Source organism: Oryzias latipes, chromosome 9, assembly GCF_053564925.1.
Source record: "Oryzias latipes strain Hd-rR chromosome 9, Olatipes_Hd-rR_3.1".
Classification (NCBI taxonomy): Eukaryota; Metazoa; Chordata; class Actinopteri; order Beloniformes; family Adrianichthyidae; genus Oryzias; species Oryzias latipes.
In genome coordinates this window covers 2,286,474-2,301,276 of record NC_136245.1, presented here as the reverse complement: position 1 = coordinate 2,301,276, position 14,803 = coordinate 2,286,474, and the positions used below count along the sequence as shown (strand labels likewise).

Genomic DNA, 14,803 nt, shown 5'->3' with positions numbered 1-14,803 from the left:
GATTTAAATCAGTATATCAACAGTATTCGAAATTCAGAGAAGCAAAAAGCAATCAGATTATTGTCTGTATGTGATAGTTTCAGTATTTTCTCGTAGAGTTTAACCCCCTGGCTTATTTCTCTCTATTCTTGTTCTTCTGTTTGTTACAGTTGTGTATTTGATATTTGCAGTTGTGTTTTTATTGCATACCTAAAAGTACATCTTTGTAAAATGACATAATGTGCAATAAAGTTTATTTAAAAAAAAAAAAAATAAAAAAATAAAAAAAAATTCCGTCTGTTCTGGCTTCCACAGCGGAACCTCTAGCGTGGTGTTTGCATCCACCCGGACAGGTTTTCGTAACACTCGACCCGCGAGTTTCTGCGCACGCGCTGTCCCGTTATCGGATTTTCCTAATCAAATCTGATTTTGGAAAGGACAGGACCGCCGATGAGGAGCTCTCAGGTACGCACGCGCTCGTGCTCTCTGGGCGGTTCGCGCACTTTAACTGGGAACTCTGTGGTTTAAATCTTCGCGATTTTACAAGATTGAAACTTCACAGGCCGACTCTCTACTCCCGTCTGCCGCCGCTCGGTCTCTTGGAGCTTCCGGTTCACCAGCTGTGGTTTTACAGAGCCACTAGTGATGGGACGATGATACCTTAAGGAGTGTATTGACACACTAAACAAATTGTGTCGGCACTGTATTGATTCTGTTGGTCACCCAATAGTGACCCCTGCAGTAGTAATCCAGTCATTGCAGGTAAAGAAATTCCTTGTTCGTGTAAATGCTAAAACTGAGTTGGTATGTAAAATATAGCAAATTAGAGTAAAAATTCAGAGTTACAATTTTTAACTTATGTGCACATTTGTCAACTTAACTGTTAAATCAGATGAAATAAAAGACAAAAAAGTGATTAGTTATTGAGAAACAAAAGTTTTTGGGGTGTCTTTGCTCCAAGGCCATTTCTCCTCTAACACACCAGCTCCCCAGCCGCATGGTACAGACGATGATGGTGAGCAGAGAGTTTTAAGTGCAAGTTGATGAAGATGTGGGTATATTTCCTGGTTGCATTTCCAATATTGCAAAGGATCTTGGTTTCTGGGTGTGTGTTTCTGCCAGGCAGCGTTGGACTTCAATAACAGAGTCAGCTGTTGCGTTCCTCGTCTTCTGGGTCTCTGTAACCTCTGTATCTAAAGTTTTCCAGAGATTGTGCCCTAAAAAATAGTTAATCATTAGTTTATTATCACATGATATATATCATATCACAAAGTGCCACAGAGATGTATTTTCATAGCTGAACTGGGTTCTGACCCATGTGAAGAGCTAGGCTCTTCTTCTCTTGGCTCCTCATTTCTTCTGCACATTCTGACTGCAGTCTCTTCACCGCTTCACTTGCCTTTTGCTGACTAACAAATCCATTCTTTTTAAATCTGGGATCTAACAGAGTTGCCAGAGTCATCACACTGAGAGATTCCAGGTTTTCAGCCAGCCGAGCAGCTGTTTTTGTCACTGTTGTGGCCTGACGTTGAAGCTCAATGAGGAGCATTCTCATCATGGGAATGACCTTTGACCCAGAGACCCTTTTTTCCTCTTGTAGCTTGGTCAAAAGGAGCAAGAACCCTGAGCATCTCTTCAATGATCTGACATCCTTCTGGAGTCAGTGGAGTGATGTCAGGTTCTAATGAGGCCAGTGACACCCAGACTGCCTCCTTCTGCTCAGTCATTCTCTCAAACATTTGGTAGGTTCTGTTCCATCGTGTTGGCACCTCGTTTATTCATTTATGGCCCGGTGTTCCCAGCTGTTGCTGTATTTGAGTGAGCTTCTCTTTAGCAGTCACGCTCCATCGAAAGTATGTCCCAATGTGTCGTGTTTTGTTGTGTATTTCAGTCATTGTTGGGATTTGATCACATGATTTTCTCACAATTAAATTCAGGGAATGGGCTATACAAATGGTTTGCCGTATTTGCAGCATTCGAGCACATGCAGCCGTGTTTGCTGCTGCATCAGTGACAAGACACCTGACCTTTCCTGCTATGCCCCACTCCTCCATGAGGCTCCTTTTAACCGTTACAATGTTTTCTGCAGTGTGTTTCTGAGGAAAATGCTGCACTGCCAAGACTGATGAATGGAGTTCATGGCTTTCTGTGTCCACATAGTGGCCAGTAACGGCTAGATATGCCTCCATATTCATAGACGTCCACATATCAGCTGTTAATAACAGCAACGGAACTCTGGAGATCCTTTTTGGTTTTCTCCTTTTCCTCCTCATATCTCTGGCTCACCAAGTCCTTGATGGTCTGAAAATAACCATACAAATACTGTTACACCAATAAAATATAGTTATATAGTTAGTACAAACATATAATAAAAATCCTTAAACATACCTTCCTGCTTGGTAGAGCATAGGAGGGTACAAGAAGCTTCAGGAGCTCCCTGAATCCTGACAGTCTGTGATGATCATATTGACCACTGCCTCATCCACTGCAAGCCAATAGGAACTATTTTGTCAAAAGCTTAATAAAAGGACTGTAATTTTTACAAACTATATCAAATAGTCATAAGATGACATGGTGGTGTAGTGGTTAGCACTGTCGCCTCACAGCAAGAGGGTTGGAGGTTCGATACCAGGCGTGGAGCCTGTCTGTTTGCATGCATGTTTATTTTTTAGCACAATTTTTAGAGAGAATTTCAACATACCTGGGGTATTCTCACGAGTATCTGCCAATTCTTCATTGCCATGCCGAGCTCTATAATGCCTCAGCATTGATGAAGTGCTCTTATTGATATAAGATAGCTCTGTGGAGCAGAGCCGACACTTCACCTACAATAACATAAAAAGTTAATTTATCTGAAAACAATTCAAACCTTTTACCAGAACATTGCATTCACTTGTTATAAAAAATAGACACCATATCTCATGATTACGGATAAGGATCTCATAATTAAATGATAACATGAATAAAGCAACTGTAAGGCTCTTTAACTGACTATCATATGTATCAGTGAGTGCAATGCGCCACCGTAAAAAACAGTATATAAAGGAGAAAAAGATTTACCTTGTTTGGCGTCACGAGATCAAAATTATTCCACACCGGGGAAAACTTCCTAGGACGATCCATGATCAAGCAAAACTCCATCCGACAAACCCACGACATGTTGATACAGTTTGTGTCCTTATAAACACACGTTGGCGCGGCACATCCAAACGATACAGTTCCTGCATCGGTCATGTGATTCTTTCTTAAAGCAATACACGCACCAATATGAGGTTTCCCTCTTGAGCTCTCGGCACAGTGCTGATGCACCAGTGTCGCTCGTCCCATCACTAACTGCTGACGGAGGAAAACGTTCATGACCGACATCTGAAGCTCCTCTGTTACGTAGAGGAGGAGAAAGAGAGGAGGACGAGTGGAAAGGCTTTTGGTCCTGACAACATACATGTAGAGGGATGGAAGTAGAGATTCAGACCAAATCATGGAGGAGGAGAGTACTGAGGATGTCCAGCGCTTTGAGCGTCTGGAGAAACGTCGAGAAATCGAATTCATTATAACAAAAATACAGATATTTATCTAACCCAGTTAAGCTAATCTGTCATCAATTGATAGATTGAAAATAAATAAATAAAAGAAGATAAATATTTGCTGCCAGGTGAGGATTTCAGAAACTGCTGATCTACTGGGATTTTCACCCACAACCATCTCTAGGGTTTACAGAGAATGGTCCAAAAAGAGAAAATATCCAGAGAGCAGCAGTTTTGTGGTCAGAAATGTCTTGTTGATGCTAGAGGTCAGAGGTCAGACTGGTTCCAGCTGATAGAAAGACAACAGGAACTCAAAGAACCACTGGTTCCAACCGAGGTCTGCAGAAGAGCATCTCTGAAAGAACAACACGTCCAACCTGGAGGCAGATGGACTACAGCAGCAGAAGACCACACCGGGTACCACTGCTGTCAGCCAAGAACAGGAACCTGAGGCTACAATTCACACAGAATCACCAAAACTGGACCATGGAAGATGGAAAAACATTGTCTGGTCTGATGAGTCTCCATTTCTGCTGCCACATTCAGATGGTAGGGTCAGAATTTGGCCTCAACAACATGAAAGCATGGATCCATCCTGCCTTGTTTCAACGGTTCAGGCTGGTGGTGGTGGTGTCATGGTGTGGTGTATTATCTTGGCTCACTTTGGAACTCTTAGTACCAGTTAAGCATTGTTCCAACACCACAGACTACCCCGGTGATGATGTTGGTGAAAAGATGTTGAGGTTGGAGCTACCGGGAAAAGACGTCCACAGGAAGGTCAAAGAAGAGGTTCATGGATGAGAGGAGCAGGACATGAGGGTGGATGGTGAGGAGGATGAAGAAGGATTTGCTGTGGCAGCCTCCTTCCATGGAGAATATCGCATATCATTAATATTCTCAGCACACATCAAACACCTCCCTGACTGTGAAGCAGCAGTGAGAACAATTCATGGATTATTTCTGCCCCCATGTAAGAGACAACCAAGGCCGTTCCCACCTGGCAACACAAACTAACTACAACACATATTCCTCCAGTTTCTCGTTGAATAAAAAAAAATATTAGTAAAACTTTTCACTATTTTCTGTTGAGCGTTCCAAACTTTTACTTTCTTCAAAGCAGTTCAAACACTTTGAGATTTAGAATCATTTCTCCTGGGATTTTAATTTGGGACGGGCGATGAATCGGTTCCAGTACAGATATTGGCTGATATTTGCGTAACTTGAGTTTATCGTTCCGATAATAAGAAATCTACCGATAATCTTCTGTTTTCAGACGCACTTTATTCTTGAAATGTGTACTTTTTCCTAATAGTTTAGGAAGCTTCTGTTTAAAGTAATTGTAAGTAATAGACTGTTTTCAGGTAAATGTTATTTTTGTCATTTTCAAATCAATCTCCATTTTAAGCATATTTTAAAGTAAATGATAACTGCCATGAATAAAAAAATAAATAGAGCATTGATTGTGTTTTTTTTTTTTTTTGGACGTTTCTCCATCTTCCTCCTCAGGATGGAGCTTCCATCTCTTCTTCAGGAGCTTCACCTTTCTTCCTCAGAGAAGCTCCTCCCCTCCTCTGACGTCCCTCCAATCACAGAGCTTCTAGCCCGTCTGCAGGAAAAGCTTGTTGCTGCAGCTAATAAAGCACCAGAATCTCGCATGCTGATTGGCCAGCTGGAGCAGCTTTTCCTAACAGCAGATCCTGGTTGGCTCTTTTCTCCGATCTCAACTCAGGAAGACCGAGCTGAGTTTGCCCGCCTGATCAGGGCTCTGATTGGCTGCGCAGCTCTGCCCCTCTGCAGCGATGACTGCAGCTCTCTGAGCGCTGCAGCCTATCAGAGCGTGCCGAGCCAGGCCATGGCGGTGTGCTCCGCCCTCACAGCATTACTGGAAAACTATGGGAAAGGGGGAGGAGTCAAAGGACCTGCAGCACAGCTGTTGCATACTCTTGCTCCGCCCATCTGCGTGTTTGCCGTCACACATTTCCAGGTGAGCTGATGAAGCGTCCAGCCGGAGGCTCTGAAGCCGCGTCACTCACGCCAGTTGTCTTTGGTTTTCAGGAACAGGCATGGACCTCCTCCTCCTCCAGGGACGGGGCCCGGCGCCTACAAGTGGCGCTCCTAAAGGCGGGGGGCTGGAAAGACTCCGCCCACCTCTTAATGGGGGGCAAAGAGGAGGACCACAGAGGAATTCTGGGAGGAGTTCTGGACATCCTGCAGCCTCAGATGAGCAAGTGAGACTTTGGAGAAGTAACTGTAACTAACAGCTGATAAAGGAGTAAAGTTTCCTCAGACAGACACAGCTGGAATAATATTAGTCTAAATATTCAGGGAAATGATTCACAAACATCTCTACTAATACACTTTCATCACTAGCTCCAAAAAAACAAAAAATGCATTTGATTTAGAATGAAATCATTAAAATAAACAGAATCGAGTAGAACTTTACTGTTGAAAGAAATGAACTTTATTTATGTAGCATTTTACAGCAACATCAAACACCAGGGAACCAAAGTGCTTTACATGAAGAGAAGAATTAACAGAAAAGAGTTGAGTTGTGCTGAAAAGTCTACTTTTTATATAAAAATTAGACTTTGATGAATTTAGTGCTTAGCAAACATCAAAGCCAGAGAAATAGATCAAAGTGTCATCTGCAATAAACGAATTTCAGAGCTTTAACAGAATTATGAGAGATTAAACAATTAAATGTGAATGGAACAAAGAAGGGCCCAACAATAAATCTTGTGGTACACCTTTATTTAAAACGCACAATGGTCTGAAGTCTAAAAGCAAAAGTTGGGTCAAATGCGTTTGTTTCCATTAATATTTGGACATTTGTTTGGATTTTGAATTCAAAATAGTATGTCATCTTAAGTTTTAAACAGGATCCTATTTCGTCTAACGATACTTAAGGATTTGAATGTTTCTTAAATCTCATCTTAATGTTTTTGTCTTTTGTGAGATTTTTGTAAAAGTGTATTCAGACTGGACACATTTGGTTCACTCAACAAACTGAGAGTTTGGAAACAAACAGACTGAGCTTCGGTTTGCTCAGAGTTTTCTCCGCCTGAATACAATCTGTCCTCGGAGCGGAACAACTGGACCAAAACGGCCACCGTAGCCGGTGGTCACATGATGGAAACACAGTCAGAATGTGGCAGCAGATGAACCGCGGACAATCCAACGATTGTCGTGTCATCAAACTGTTTATTTGTTAGAACCTTTATTTTAACACCCCTGAAAACGCTTCTTACACGCTTTTCTGTGTCTCGTTGTGCAGAATTCTGTTAAACCAATGCCGAAACACAACAACGGTGAGACAGCAGCACATTCAAATGTGATCAGATGAATTTAGACTCATCAAAACAATTTATAACACGACACGTCTTCTCACTGTTTTCCCGACAATCTACATGTCACAAACACTTATCAGTGAACCGTCTTAGCCGTCTTCTTGCCAGTACCCGCCTTGCAGCACGCCTCCGCCGTACCAAAAAGTGAGTACGAGAGCTGATACAGGCGTTCAAAACCTCTGAGCGAAATATAAAGTTTGAAGGAACTCAAAACGCAGGACTTTTGTAATTTCTGCCTCTAGTTGCTTAGCCCCGCCCTTGTAATTCCCGACCAATGAGTGAAGAGATCTTTAGTCATGTGGTTTTGTTTACAAACTTTAGTCCGAAACAGGAAAGTCAATTTGACGGCAGTCTGAATACAGACCAAACACACGGTTTAGGACGCAGTCCGGACCAAACTAAGGGGACCTGGTCTGGACCAAACTAAGGGGACCTGTTCTGGACCAAACTAAGGGGACCTGGTCTGGACCAAACTAAGGGGACCTGTTCTGGACCAAACTAAGGGGACCTGGTCTGGACCAAACTGAGGGGACCTGGTCTGGACCAAACTGAGGGGACCTGGTCTGGACCAAACTAAGGGGACCTGTTCTGGACCAAACTAAGGGGACCTGTTCTGGAACAAACTAAGGGGAGCTGGTCTGGATCAAACTAAGGGGACCTGTTCTGGATCAAACTAAGGGGACCTGGTCTGGATCAAACTGAGGGGACCTGTTCTGGCCCAAACTAAGGGGACCTGGTCTGGACCAAACTAAGGGGACCTGGTCTGGATCAAACTAAGGGGACCTGGTCTGGATCAAACTAAGGGGACCTGTTCTGGACCAAACTAAGGGGACCTGGTCTGGATCAAACTAAGGGGACCTGTTCTGGATCAAACTAAGGGGACCTGATCTGGACCAGATGGTTTTCCCAGTCTGATTACACCCTAATTTACCTCTTGTGTGTGTTGCAGGGATTCGTGGCAGCGCTGTGAGGCGGTGAAGCTTGTGTTCGCCTGGACTCTCCTGCAGGTCCGTTTTCCCTTGTCAGTTCTAAAACAATGGTTCTACACACACACACACACACACACATTCACACAGATCTATGCAGATCTATGCATGTGTTACAACCACGCCGCCTCACACATTTTTTCAGCAGCCTTCTGGCTAGTTAGGGCACTCCCAGATGTTACAAGAAAGTTTGTTCACATCCAGCTATGTTTGTCTAAAAAATAGACTGCATCCACTGCTGCCTGCTTTGAATGTCCATAAGGTGATAAAAAGAAACAACTCCTTCCTACTCTGAATCAGTTTACCCTGAAGGTGACAGCCACTAAGCTACATTGTCTTAAAAACAAGATGTATTTGGGTATCATGGTGGTCAGGTGTGGTACAGGGGTAGAACGGTCAACCTCTGATTGGATAATTGCTCTTTCAGTTCCCGCCTTACCCGGCAAAGTTCCCTTGGGCAAGACACTGAACCCCACTTTGGTCCTGGTCGTTGTCGGTTGCTGCCAGTGTAAACGCGATTAGTGTCCAGTTTTCTGTTAAGTCGATGTTCAGACGCCATCAGAGGTCCTGCACCACATAATGTGCGTCTGGCAGCAGCGCTTCAGGCCTCGCAGCACGTCCAGAGTTGAAATATCTGAACTTTGAAAAAAATTTGCGTCGTGTCAACCAATCGATGTGTGTGACGTGATCAGAGGGTGGAGTCCACAGCCAACGTGATCATTCTCCTCCTGAACTTTGATATTTCTCTTATTATTATGGAGACAATAAATAAATGTTTTTGGACTAATGCGGGACAGCAGGTCGTCAAACTGGGTCACAGAGAGACGAAGTTGGCCATTTGAACGCCGCTCCTGCAGTAGACGCTGAGACTCACCGTACAGAAGAGTCTCTGAATGATGTCATGACCCCAGACTTGAGGACGGGTTTACCGAAGTTTTGGTAGAACCCTTGGCGGTAGCTCCTTGGACAGGCGTCCAGCAGTGAGTCTGACGCCCGTTGACAGAGAGGCGGCGGATGCTGTTTTGACCCGCGGCAGCGTCCGGTTTGAATGGAGCTCCAGGCAGCAGCGTTTGGTCTTTGGGGAACACCGTCCTGTTTTTTTCCCTCCTACGCTCCTCAAACACACCTCCTGTCATGATCAGGCTGCGGCAGAACCTGACGATGATCTGCATCAGGTGGGATTGAGCGGCCAACATGAGAAACCTGCAGGGCGGGGTTCCTCAGGGACCAGGATTAGGAAACCCACATCTTAAAGTTCTACAGTTGATCAAATAAACTTTGCTTTTTCAGGTGACCCGCCCCTCTCTGTCTCCGCACCTCCATCGCCTGCTGCCCCCCTCCCTCCTCCTAAATGATGACTACAGGCCAGAGAACTGCATGCTGGGAGTTCGCTGTCTTCACCACATCGTTCTCCACACAGTACGACGACCAATCACTCAGCCAAATGTGGGAATGATATCAGAAAGATTGTCGGTGAAAACGCGGAAAAACAGCCGAGATAAGAAATGGCTTTGATCCAAAGGTCAGCAAAGGTCGTGGAGAGCTGCTGTCCTCACAGTGGGCCACTGACCGAGGTCTTCTGAACCAAAACTGCTGATTTTAAAGAGGCTAAAAGCAAACGGCGGATGAGCCAAACAAGGATCTTTGATTAAAGTGATAGATGAAGATGAGGAAGATGTTGCTGATGAAGATGAGGAAGATGTTGCTGATGAAGATGAGGAAGATGTTGCTGATGAAGATGAGGAAGATGTTGCTGATGAAGATGAGGAAGATGTTGCTGATGAAGATGAGGAAGATGTTGCTGATGAAGATGAGGAAGATGTTGCTGATGAAGATGAGGAAGATGTTGCTGATGAAGATGAGGAAGATGTTGCTGATGAAGATGAGGAAGATGTTGCTGATGAAGATGAGGAAGATGTTGCTGATGAAGATGAGGAAGATGTTGCTGATGAAGGTGCGTTTGTGTTCAGGCAGCTGCAGATCTTCGTCACTTTAACCAAGCAGAGGTGGTGTACCAGGCTCTGTTCAAGCATCTCTACACCAACCAGGCAGCTGTGATCCAGGTAACACACGTGCACACGCACGTGCACGGCTTCAAACACACCTATAGTCTGCAGCTGACAGCCCCCCCACCCCCACCCCCACAGCTCAGCCTCTCCTGCCTCCTGGACCTCCTGCTGGTACTGGAGAAGTCCCCCTCCTCTCCTGATCTCCCCCCCTCTCGCAGGAAACCCTGTCGCCATGACGACGTCCTGCGCTTAGTTCTGACTCACATGGAGGCGGAGCACAAGGTGGCGCTGCGGCGCGTCTACGCCTCGGCTCTCCCTCTTTACGTCGACAGGTGGGTTTCTGTTCTGGATCCTCAGATCTGTTTTTCATGAAGCAAACTTTGAACATTTAAAATACAAAAAAAAAATTCAAATTCCAGAATTTAAAAAGCCAAAAAATATGAAAATGATACGAAAAAAATCCAGAAAGGCAAAAATTCAGTCTGATGACAATTTTATGTTGGGAAGAAGGATTTGCTGCTTTTCCTGCTAAAAGTTTCAGGTCGGGTCCGTTTGACCTGCTGTTATTTTTGGGACGACCCAAAAATAACAGCAGGTCAGCAGCTAAACAGGTAAAAAACCCGCTAACGTCACGGTTTTGCGTCCAGGATGGGCGTGGCCGTGTGCAGACACCTGCAGCGGGTGGAGCGGGTGGTCCTGGGATATCTACAAATCAGCGATCCGCCCGAGGAGACGAGTCGTCTGAAGGTTCTGGACGCGCTGCAGAAGACGATCAAAGCGGCGTGGCCACGGTGAACACACACGTGCACGCACACACACACGTGCACACACTTCAGGTTGGTTCCGGACTCCATCCACATTTCAGCTGCGTCTCCTCAGGATGGAGGCTCGCGCCGACGCCTTGCTGCTCCGCCTGCTGCGCCTGCTGGTGGACGTCTCCTCAGACCGCCAGCTGGGAGAATCGGTCCGACAGGAACTGATGGATCAGACCGCCGCCTCCATCCGGCTGCTGGACGCCTGCTCGCACGGACGCGTGCAGGTGAGTCACCTGAGCCCATCAGAGGGTTGGTCCTTATCATGAGGTCACGTGACATAAAAGTGGACATCTGGACACATTGATCCACGCGGCCTTTACTGCACGAGTATCAACTATTGATCAGGAACATTATTGATCTGCTTTAAGGGAACACCAAACCAGATTAGTTAGATCGATTATCTGGTCATCGGCATTTTGACCACTTTGTTCCAGATCAGTCAGGATTTTCCTTTGAAGTACGTTGAGAAAATAAACCAGAGGGGGAAAATCTGCAGGTGAACCAATAAATAAATAAATAAACTTGAGGATGTGATTAAAACAACAGTTTAGGGTTGAATCGTTTGACATTCATTGAAGGACATCTATAGGGAAAACCATTTCTCTTTTAATAAAAACACACTCATTTAATCGATTTCTTGAACAGTGAGGCTGCGGCGAGGAGCAGACAACCCCAATCCACCTGCTCCTCGCCACAGCCTGACTGTTAAAAATGTGCAGACGTCCTGCAGACATCCTCTGTGCGTTTGCGGATCACGTGCACACCCGGTGCGTGCGGTCAGCCAGTACTCGCACCTCACTAACGACTAGAGTGCGACGTGAGAACGGCGTACGACAGCATCCCCCGTCACACGTTATCCCCACGCTTGCCACACACACAGCAATGGTACGTTCCGTTGTCACAACGTCCCTTGAGGGTCGTACGGCCGCCTCAGGGGAACTGTGGGACGCTCCTCTCTGTGACCCTCTACAGGCCTCAAAAACCTACAAAAACACCTGGGCAGGTACCCCCCCCCCCCCCCCCCCCCACACACACACACACACAGGTGCATGCGACTACGACCTAAAACAGGAAGTTATTCCCTCTGAGCAGAACTGCTGTTGATTGGTGTAATTCAACAGACGAATCCAGGTGTGATGTCACCCATGTCCAGGGCTCGACATAGCCATTTGTCCGCTGGCCCGGTCCTGTTTTTCGAGCAGTACGGACCACAAGACTTTATTTTTTACTTGTCCGCTCGGGCCACTAAAATATCTAACAATTAATGCATTTTTCACCTTTTTCAATAAAGTATATTTTGCGAAAACGTGTAGATTTACCTCGTCTTTATAATTCACTTTTTCTGCTAGTCCTGTGTTCAGACTTCAAGGGTTTCTATGGGAAACCTTTGATCACTTCTCCTCCTCTCCCGCCTGCGCGCGCGGCTGTCACTGCCGAGCACCACGCGGCACGCGCTCACTCAATTTTTTTTTCCAAACTTTATTGAATGTAACAATTCAATACTAAACAATGTTAAACAGCAACAACGAAGGAACAAGCCAGTGGGTTATTATTACATTTTAGGCAGATATATTTAAACTGACACACATATCAGCGCGCCCCCTGGTGGTTTTTCACCACGATGATCATAAATCCGACACCGTCACTGAAGAGACACTGAAGCATGTCAGAGATGTGGAAGACATGGCAGGAATAGATAGGAATATGTTAGATGGAGTGACGGGTGGAATTAGTAGTATGGACAGCAAGATATTTAATGAATGCATTGAAGATGAAACTGTATCCACTAAGCTTTAAGCTGAATGTCAAAGAATCAAAGGCAACTCCAAATACCTGAATCTCAGACTCAAATGGAGTATAAGGTCAAACTACTTAATTTTGTTTTTCTTTACAACACTGTAAGCAGTAAGTATTTCTAGTTAGCTGAATGATCTCAGTAATTTAATTGTATTTAATTTTTCAATTATTTAATTTAATTAGGTAACTAAAGTAACTAAAAAGTAAATGTAACTTTGCAACAGTAACAAAAAGCAGAACCTTAAGGCAGTCAGGGCAAAAAAGTCAATAAAACTTCTTAACTATTGATTAGGAACAAATGTGAAATAGCAGTGATTAGAAGCAGCATGAAAACTTCTTAACTAGTGTTTCCTACTACACTGCAGTGCTCTCTTCAAAACATCTGAAACAGACTAGAGCAGATTTAAGTTTGATATGGTCTATTTTTAGTCATTGAAAAGTGTAGAAATAAATGCTAGATGTCACCAGAATGCACCAAATTGCACCATATTAAAATTTTCCGGGGGGGCATGCCCCCGGACCCCCCTAAAGTTGCAAGCACCTGCGGAGCGGCGGGTCTTGCTGTGCGCGGTGTCGGGCCAGTAACTTTCAAAAACTACTGGCCCTGTGGGCCAGTGCAAATTTCTGGGCTATGTCAACCCCTGCCCATAGACGATGCCTTTACCTGTCACAATGGCGACAGTCGTTGCCATAGATACGATGACCAATCACCGTTGACGGGTTTCGAGATGACGGCGCCCGTATGAGGGAGCAATGGAACTTCCTAATGGAGAAGGGAGGAGTTAAGCTGTCAGCAGCCTATGTGTGATTCTGAAGCTGCAGGAATCAAAGCGTTTGAGCGCCTCTGCTTTGAGGCAGAGCTACTTCCTGCCTCACCGTCTGATGTCAGAGCCAAACATGAAACGGACAAACGCTACATCCATGTCCCATGAAACGGCAAGCGAGGACATGTGACAAAAAACAACTCTGAGTCTGTTTGGTCTCCAGTCCAAGTGGTTTAGCGGGACGTTTGAGAGAATCCTGTCTTTTCACTTCCTGTCCTGCCAGCACGCCGCACTGACTCTCTGCTGTGTCTCAGCTTCTCCTCCAGCAGGTCGACAGCAGCTGCTGCAGCTCAGACGTCCTCTGTTGCCTGGCAACAGTGATGCTGCAGGACCGCCAGGACACCGGTGTGAAACTTGAAGAGCGGACCCTGGCCCCCTGAAACGCACGGCGTTGGAGGCGGGGCCACAGACTGCACAGGTGGCTTTAAAATAGTTGTGGACATTTGGACATCTTGCTCGTCTACCTCTAGTCCCACGAGGATCAAGACTCTGCAGATGTTCTGACCCACGAACTGCTGCAGAGGAAATCAGGGAGGGGTCATCACCGGAGTGTCAGCAGGTCCGGTCTGTGGTTCCGAACCGCTGAGCTCTGCTGCTGCTTCTTCAGACGGCAGCGCTGAAAAACACAGACAGCTCCTAAGGGGGCGGAGTTTCTGAACATCAGAGTATTTGACGTTTGGCCTGTTTGGCAGAACACGTCTGTGAGTTTTTATAAAAAATATTAAAATGTTTCCCTTCAGATGTTTCTGTCACAGGATTTTCTTCAACCTTCAGTTGTTCTAGAAACATAAACCCACTGGAGGATCACCGTTACCACCTTTTTTCTTCCTTTAGTCTCTTCCAATAAATGTGAGCAGTTTAACAGGAAATTGAATTAAAAATTACTTATTAAATTGCAAAGTTTTGTTTTCCTTTAGTTGACTTTAGCTGTTAGCATTCACATGTATTTTAAGTCTCACTCAAATCATCTTCTGATCTGTTCCCAGCCGTCTTTTAATTACAATGATACCATTTTCAGCCAAAATCCCAAAACCTGCGTCTTTTTCTAGGACATAGTTTCTGCAGAGCAGCAAGAGTTCATTAGAGTTGTGGGCGGGACAGGAGTAAGCCTGACCCAATTTCCCATCATCCGTTTGTGACACTCTCCCTCTAGCTTACAGCCCCTCTAGGCTGATTTCCACGGCCGTCGGCGGTCTGTTGGCGGTACGCATGCAGTCCGTCTGCGCTGCGTCTCGTTGACACATAAAAATAGAGCCGCATTAATCAATTCGTGGCCTCCGTCATGTCTGCGTTCCACGTTCGTCCCTCGGCACCGAAACACAAGCTTTACGTTCTACTTCCAGTCCGCTAACGCATCAACTTCATGTCAAAAAGTCGGGAATCTGAACGGGTCCAAGTTTCAAAATGAACACTCCCATTGTACTTTCAAAATAAAAGGTTCTTTCGTGTTTAAGGCGAGGTGCTCATGTTAAATACATCAGGTAACAGTGGCGTCCATTTTCCCCGTGGAGGACAACAGTTT

At 45.3% G+C, this 14,803-nt stretch overlaps 2 protein-coding genes across 7 annotated transcripts in view; one reads left to right on the top strand and one right to left on the bottom strand.

The window, feature by feature from the left end:
• The first annotated feature begins 304 nt into the window (after positions 1–304).
• Positions 305–14,022, top strand: tti2 (TELO2 interacting protein 2). Of its 3 annotated transcripts, XM_078952425.1 has the most exons (11): positions 341–444; positions 1,580–1,721; positions 5,010–5,487; positions 5,559–5,731; positions 7,800–7,857; positions 9,127–9,255; positions 9,807–9,899; positions 9,984–10,177; positions 10,493–10,636; positions 10,725–10,884; positions 13,536–14,022. In XM_078952425.1, the coding sequence occupies exons 2-11, from the start codon at positions 1,651–1,653 to the stop codon at positions 13,659–13,661; spliced, it is 1,626 nt and encodes a 541-aa protein (XP_078808551.1). In that variant the 5' UTR covers positions 341–444; positions 1,580–1,650; the 3' UTR covers positions 13,662–14,022. The 3 variants fall into 3 exon arrangements, with proteins under 3 accessions (XP_004072880.1, XP_020561987.1, XP_078808551.1); XM_004072832.5 differs by lacking the exon at positions 1,580–1,721 and having other exon boundaries at positions 305–444; XM_020706328.3 differs by lacking the exon at positions 1,580–1,721 and having other exon boundaries at positions 327–741.
• Positions 12,120–14,803, bottom strand: part of LOC101172418 (uncharacterized) — a 43,274-nt gene continuing 40,590 nt past the window's right edge. For all 4 annotated transcript variants that reach the window (XR_013658039.1, XM_011479714.4, XM_078952427.1 and 1 more), the window contains one exon: positions 12,120–13,897. Coding sequence is in view for 3 of the 4 variants with exons in the window: in XM_011479714.4 (XP_011478016.1) it covers positions 13,823–13,897 (75 nt within the window). In the remaining variant the exon portion in view is untranslated. The remainder of the gene's footprint in view (positions 13,898–14,803) is intronic.

What these genes read in the sequence shown, in the direction of transcription:
- tti2 (XM_078952425.1), top strand. Translation starts at nt 1,651, where the DNA reads ATGTCAGGTTCTAATGAGGCCAGTGACACCCAGACTGCCTCCTTCTGC. An exon ending in CTGCAGCCTCAGATGAGCAA is followed by an intron (nt 5,732 to 7,799) that starts GTGAGACTTTGG and finishes TGTGTGTTGCAG; the next exon opens with GGATTCGTGGCAGCGCTGTG. An exon ending in GCTCGCACGGACGCGTGCAG is followed by an intron (nt 10,885 to 13,535) that starts GTGAGTCACCTG and finishes GCTGTGTCTCAG; the next exon opens with CTTCTCCTCCAGCAGGTCGA.